Raw genomic sequence first — 6,998 nt, forward strand, 5'->3', positions numbered from 1 at the left:
TTTTAAAAAATAATTATTTTATTTAAAAACAAAAATAATAATTTATTGTATATTAAATGATAGAATTGAAATATATGTATATTTCACTGATTGATTAAATGAATAATAGAGTAAAATAATTCATTAGAGAGACAATATTTAATGTGATGGTGTAAACAATTTTTATTGTTAATATTATATATATATATATATATATATATAATATTTAAAATAATATTTTAAGAAATAAAAATAAAATATATCTTTCTAAATTTAATTTTATTAATGATCAAGTAATTTTAAATCATAAAAAGATAAAACAAAAAAAAAATAGTATAGAAAAATTAATATTTTATACATAAGTTATTCTTTAATAATTTATTAAATGATGAATTAATTAGAAGTTATAAAAGAATAAAATTAAAAATATATACAAATTGTTTTTAAAAATGAAATAGATAGATAAAAAACTAAAATGAATTCAATATGTGACAAAAAAAATATAAATAAAAAAACTAAAAGATAAAATAATTCGATAAAAAAAATTGGAATAATTTATGTGAGAATAAAATAAATATAAATATATAAAAATAAAAAATGTCAAATGATTAAAAGAACTAATTTTTAGAACACTTATAAAAAAGAATAAACATTAAAATAAATTTCTTAGTATTTTTTTTCTTATATTGTAATAGATAGAATATAATTGGTAGATTAAGTTGAACTGGCGAAAGGAAAAACTCATTGGAGTATATCACTCTTTTTGTCTTTAAATATGATACATTTTTACATTAGTTGATTGAATCTAAAATAATTAAGTACATTTTAAAAAATTGCTATCATTATCGAAGCGCAATAATTTATTATCATTTTAGTCCTTGATAAGTTATCATATATATTTCGATTAAGGGAATAGCTTTTCAAATAGAAATGTCTTATAATACAAATAAAGCCAATAATTGGTTTCTGATTAAACAATCTTATTAATTTTATCAAACCAATTAAATAAATTAAGAAAATATGTTATTGATTATTATACATGTTGTATTATGATTTAATCTGAGTTTATATAAGCAAATTTCATAAACCTTTTCTTCAAATTTGACACAAACCAACCATGAATGATCATCACTTTCAAAAGTCTTATTGATATAAATTTACTGAACCCACTAAGATCAAGAAAGAAAATTATTGAACTGAAAATAAATTGTTTTCTATCAATTTTTCACAACCAATAAAAAGGAAAATATTCAAGAGCACTTTTATATTAATGTTAGTAATAGATTGCCTTTTTAATCCACAATTAGTTTTTATGACAGACTATTCATTCTAAACCGTTGCGTTATTTTGTATAGATGGTTACTAACTAGGAGCCTATAGGAAACATAATCATTAAGAAAAGTAAATGCAAACAAAATGAAGGAAGGAGTGAGATGCTAATAAGGGTAAATTTAAATTGTTCATTTGCTTCAACTGATCACTTTACTTAAAACAGATAAGACAACAAAAAGAAAAGGTTTGAAGTAAATAAATGAAAGGCACAGATCTTCTGGCTTTGGTAATGGAGAAAATGGCCCTGTTGTCTGGTCCCAATCCATTGCAAGAAAAGCTGAAAAAACGCCCTTGTTGACACCTTAGACATCTGACTACCCAATCATGATCAATGCTGCACAAGTAGAAGAATGTTATAAACAAGGAACCTTAAACTGTGACTAAAGTAAATACAGACATGTTTGATTTCAGAAAAATGATTCTAGCACAAATCTTTGAAACAGCCACCTAGGTTTTATTTTGTAATTATTTGAATTATTTGAAAAAGCCAGAGAAAAATGTCTCAAACTAAACAGACCCTAAGTTGCTCTCATATACAAGGAATTGCTTGTTTTCAACATTATGATTCAACAATAAAATCATGTATGTAGACAACTTATTATGCACACACCTCAGGCTCGGTAGGTTTGACTTCTTCAGTTTTTATGTTGTCCTCACCTGCATAATAGCATTAGCTTTTTAGTAGTAGTTCCAAGTATGTTAGTATCAACCAAATAAAAGGAAACATGATCATGCTGTTAACTAGGAGTGACTCAGTTGAAGACACCACTCTCGAAACAATGACTTATGACCTTCATGATGATCTTACCAAGGGCATGCAGTTTTATTTTTCTTTCTGTTCATCCTAATTTGCTTTTTTTTTTTTTTTTCACAAAGTTTGAGAGGGGAACAGAGTGAGTGGAAGATACTGTTGCAATGATATTGTACAAGTGTACATCAACTACTTTTGTCTCAAAGACATCATTATTGAGCAACATACGGTACAATATTTATTGCTTTCTCTAGGCAAAAGTCAAATGCATCTTATATGAAGTTTTAATCATTTCCATACCTCCATCCTCTGGCAAATCAGAGGTCCAGAGTGTCAGGTTGTCTCTCAACAGCTGCATGATCAAGGTGCTGTCCTTGTATGACTCTTCACTCAGGGTGTCCAATTCCGCAATTGCCTCATCAAAAGCTTGTTTAGCCAAATGGCAGGCCCTGTAAGTTAATGACATTCAGACAAGAGCTAGCAACAAATGCAATTCAATGGATCCATGCAGATAAGAGAACCAATAACTTACCTTTCAGGAGAGTTCATTATCTCATAGTAAAAGACAGAAAAATTGAGGGCAAGTCCAAGACGAATTGGATGTGTTGATGGAAGATCTGTGTTTGCAGTGGCTGAAGCAGCCTAATAATTAAAACATTTTTGAAAATCAAATGAAAGTATAATGTATAATATAAACAATAATTAATTTATGAAGTAGTTCAATGCTGAAATACAGGACATAAAAAATGACCTCATATCCTTTCAGTGACTGCTCAGCTGCATCTTTTCTTTCTTGGTCAGTCTTGAACTCAGCAAGGTACCGGAAATAATCACCTTTCCTGGACCAAAAACAGAATAAGGAAATCAGGAATATCAAAGAAAAATATAAGGTAAACAAATAAATACAATGACTCATTCATAGCATCAGAGTCCCATCATTATCCAACATCTACTCAAGCTAAGGGTTCTCTACCAATTATGGACAAACATTACATCAGGAACAAAATATAGGTCATCAAATCATCATATTTATACAGATTCTACACTTCCCAGACTAGTCCTGATATCCATTTTTAGACTTTAATCAGATAAAACAATTATAAATAATCAAGGGAAGAAAATACAATAAAGAATTGGAGATAAAGATAATGACTCTAACTGGGAAAGGAATTGAATTAATCAAGTGCATACAAAGGAAGTGTAGCAGCATAACTCACATCTTATAGTAGAAAACACTAGCTTCTGCTGATCCAGAAGAAGGAACCAGGTGTTTGTCTATAATAGTCAGAATATCACCACAAATTTTGGAGAGTTCCTCCTCAACTTTTTGGCGGTAGCCCTTGATCAGTTTGACATTGTGCTCATTACCCTTAGCCTCTTCCTTCTGCTCAATTGAGGACATGATACGCCAGGAGGCCCTTCGTGCACCAATGACATTTTTGTATCCCACTGAGAGCAGGTTCCTTTCTTCCACAGTTAGATCAAGATCAAGTTTTGCAACTGTCTTCATACACTCAACCATTTCTGCATAATAAGTATTAAGATTCAGAAGGATATTATTACAGAAACTAGAACAGTGATCAAAATACCATCTCTATGTATTTAGAAAATTCAAAGTACAGATCACTGGCATGCACTATGCCTCTATGCAACAACAATTACGCTCACATATTGTAGGTTCTGAGCATAAATCAGACTTTGTCTATCCGGGCCCAAAATAAGACAATTAATTAAATAAAATTGGAAACAGATTAATCTTAACCTAATCATGCAAGAAGATGACACTCTAAAGGTAAAATAAACAAACTGATCCGTATGTGCCTCTTTTCATCAAAAGGATAGCCATGCAAATAGAGTTTATCATGTTGAGGTGGATAGATTCAAGTACAAATAGAAAAGGACAGCATTCTATTCTGAGATGAAAGGTCTTCTCTTATTGGCCCCATTACAACAGTTTGGTAACCCATTACAGTTTTGAAAATTAGGGCCCATTTGATTCCCTTCCCACCTTTTGATTTTAAAATCTATTTTCCAAAATGATTTCACACACCCATCAATGATTCATACAAAATTTTATTACTTTATGCAAATTATTTTCAAAATAAGTGTTTAAAAAAACAAAACAAATTGGGGAGAAGTTAGCTCTAGTTTTTCTTATGCATTCATCTCATTCAACCTCTCCTTCAATTCTACACTCTTTTGTATGCCTTAGACCACCCTCCACCAACTATCTGAGTAATCTTATTCAGTTGCATGTTGAAAACCAAAGACAATTTCTGAAAACAAAAACCAAGAACCAATGCCAGCCTCAAATCCACAAAAGATAGGTTTCACACAGGGAAAACGATCTAACCGAAAAGCAGGTCGATAAAATAACCGAAAACCCACATCTCAAAATCAAATCTTTCGACTCTCCATCCACATTCCCCACCCAACAGAACCACGAAACCGCTCCCCAAAACACAGATCCACACCAATGGCAGCATCAAATCACAAACCCCATCATGAAACCACAAAAAAATATAACGAATACAAATCAAAGTCAAAATAATAAGGAAAAACAAAATCTCGGATTAAAAGGAAAGGGCGGAAAGACCTTCGTATCTCTCGGCCTGCTCGGCAAGTTTGGCCAAGTAAACCTGTGTGTCTCTCTCTTTCTCGGCAGCCATGGTGGGAGAGAGAGATCAGAAAACTAGGAGAAGAACAAACACAGAAAAAGGGCGTAGAAGATGATGAAGATGAAGAATAAAGAGAAGAAGAAGAGGGAAATGTGGGGTGATGCAAGGAAAAAGAAAAAAGAAGATGAAGTGATTATATAGTGGTTTTGAATGGAGCATGTTGTGGGGGTCAAAGGGAGACCGAAATATCAACCGTTGGATCTCCTTGTTTGAAAGAGGAAGCGCGCAAATCGTGATCGAATCAGAGAATGTGCTTCTCTGTGATTTTTGCTTCTATCTACTTTCACTTTTCACTTCTAATTTTTCATTTTCTTTCGATCAATTTAATATAAATGTAATAAATTTCTTTGTTGTAATAAAATAGAATAACAATTTTTCTTTTTTTCATTTTTCATTCATGCTCAAATTAATTAAATTACTAAATTTTTATAATGACACGAGTATAAAATTAATCATGTGATAAATTTGTTTATTTGATAAATGTTATTAGTTTTTCTCTCTTACACTTTTTTTTTTTCTAACAGTCTTCTTTTAGTATTAATTGTAGCTTTTATTATTTCACTTCTAAATCAGAAAAAAAAAATCATTAAATGAAATAGTGAGATCATAAAAAGTGATGATTTAAATATAAATCTTATGAGAGTGAGGCTAATATTTTTGTTACTAAATTATTACACTAATAATTTCTTAAAAGTCCTGTTAAGTATTGTTTTATGATTATTAATAATGTCCAAGTTATTATATTTATATATAATATATAACTATTAAATTATTTTTCATTTGTTATTATGCTGTCTAAATTTTTTTGTTTTTTTTTTTGTTTTCATTACAAAAGGATCATGATTTTAAGTGACTTTAACATAGGCTTCCTCGTTTCATTTTACTTTTTAAGTTGTTTTTATAGGAGAAACTAAATATACGAAAAAGGAAAGCATCGATATTATATTTTTAAAATGTTAATTACTTAAATTTACTTTAAAATTAAAAGTCACACGGTTTTAAGTTAGATATTAAATATTTTTTATGTTATCATACATAAAATTAAGAAAAAGAGGAAGGGGATTTCATTTCTTTTAAGCATGTTTTGTAGATCATAATAATTGTAAATTGCTACTTAAAGATTAACACACGTTTTCCTATACTTCTGTATGTCAAATTAACATTATTTTCTAATATTAAAATACTTTTATTATTTTAAAATGTGTTATTTTTTATACTTTTTTATTTTTCTAAATTGAAAATAATTATTTTTTGTGTTATCTAATATTTGTTAATTGATTTTGTATTGACTGATGATAGATGAATTCTTAGTATTTATTTCATATTTTTTATAAATATCTTCTACTTGTATTATTTTTTGGAACAAAATGAAATTTTAAGAATTGGTAGAAGTAATTTTTTGACCTAATATTAACCAATTTTAAATTCTACTTAAAAAAAATATAAGAATTTGAAATTCTTTATACTATCTCAAAATTTATGTTTTTTCTTTATATCCTCTTTTTTGTTTTTATATACCTACATAACAAAATGCGGTATCTTAAATTTATATATATATATATATATATATATATATATATATATATATATATATATATATATATATATATATATATATATATATATATTTCTTCATATTCTCCTTTTTGTTTGCATATGCCTAATTAACAAAATGTTGCATTTTATATGCATTGTAACTCATTAGAATAATCATGTATATTCCAAAGGATAATGATATTTAGACAATATTTTTTTGATAACATTTAAACACTGATTACGTGTTAATATGTGATTGGTTAAAAATTACACTACAATAATGTTTATGATTATTCTTATTGATTGTGGATTAATTTTTGACCAATCACATATTAACACGTAATCAATGTTTAAATGTTGTCAAGAAAATATTGTCTAAATATTATTATCCTATTTCAAACTAAGTAAGTTGATCACACACATTTAAATTTAAATTAAATACATAATCAGTGCACAACATAAGTTTAATCTTGTTGGAGAAAATGTCTATTATAAACAATATCATATCCACGACAAATTTCATCTCCTGTTTAAAACTCACAAAAGTTGCATAAAAGTGTATGTTCTTACCATGAAAAGACAGGAAAAAAAAAACTCTATAAACTACTTGTAAATTATTCTTTTATCAATTTTTATTTCACTAAGGTAATCTTAAATTATGTTTTTTTTTGGGTTTGTGAAAACCTAAGCTTTAATAATCATTGTTGTTTTTTTTTTAAATT

The 6,998-nt window shown here is 28.0% G+C and overlaps 1 protein-coding gene across 1 annotated transcript; it reads right to left on the minus strand.

Moving 5' to 3' along the window:
- Window positions 1-1,396: 1,396 nt before the first annotated feature.
- LOC106755323 (14-3-3-like protein GF14 iota) lies at window positions 1,397-4,861 on the minus strand. The gene is made up of 7 exons (XM_014637461.2): window positions 4,659-4,861; window positions 3,280-3,586; window positions 2,814-2,901; window positions 2,595-2,704; window positions 2,363-2,511; window positions 1,922-1,968; window positions 1,397-1,645 (listed from the first exon to the last, which is right to left on the minus strand). The coding sequence occupies exons 1-7, from the start codon at window positions 4,729-4,731 to the stop codon at window positions 1,640-1,642; spliced, it is 780 nt and encodes a 259-aa protein (XP_014492947.1). The 5' UTR covers window positions 4,732-4,861; the 3' UTR covers window positions 1,397-1,639.
- Between the last annotated feature and the right edge of the window lie 2,137 nt (window positions 4,862-6,998).

Source organism: Vigna radiata, unplaced genomic scaffold, assembly GCF_000741045.1.
Source record: "Vigna radiata var. radiata cultivar VC1973A unplaced genomic scaffold, Vradiata_ver6 scaffold_100, whole genome shotgun sequence".
Lineage (NCBI taxonomy): Eukaryota > Viridiplantae > Streptophyta > Magnoliopsida > Fabales > Fabaceae > Vigna > Vigna radiata.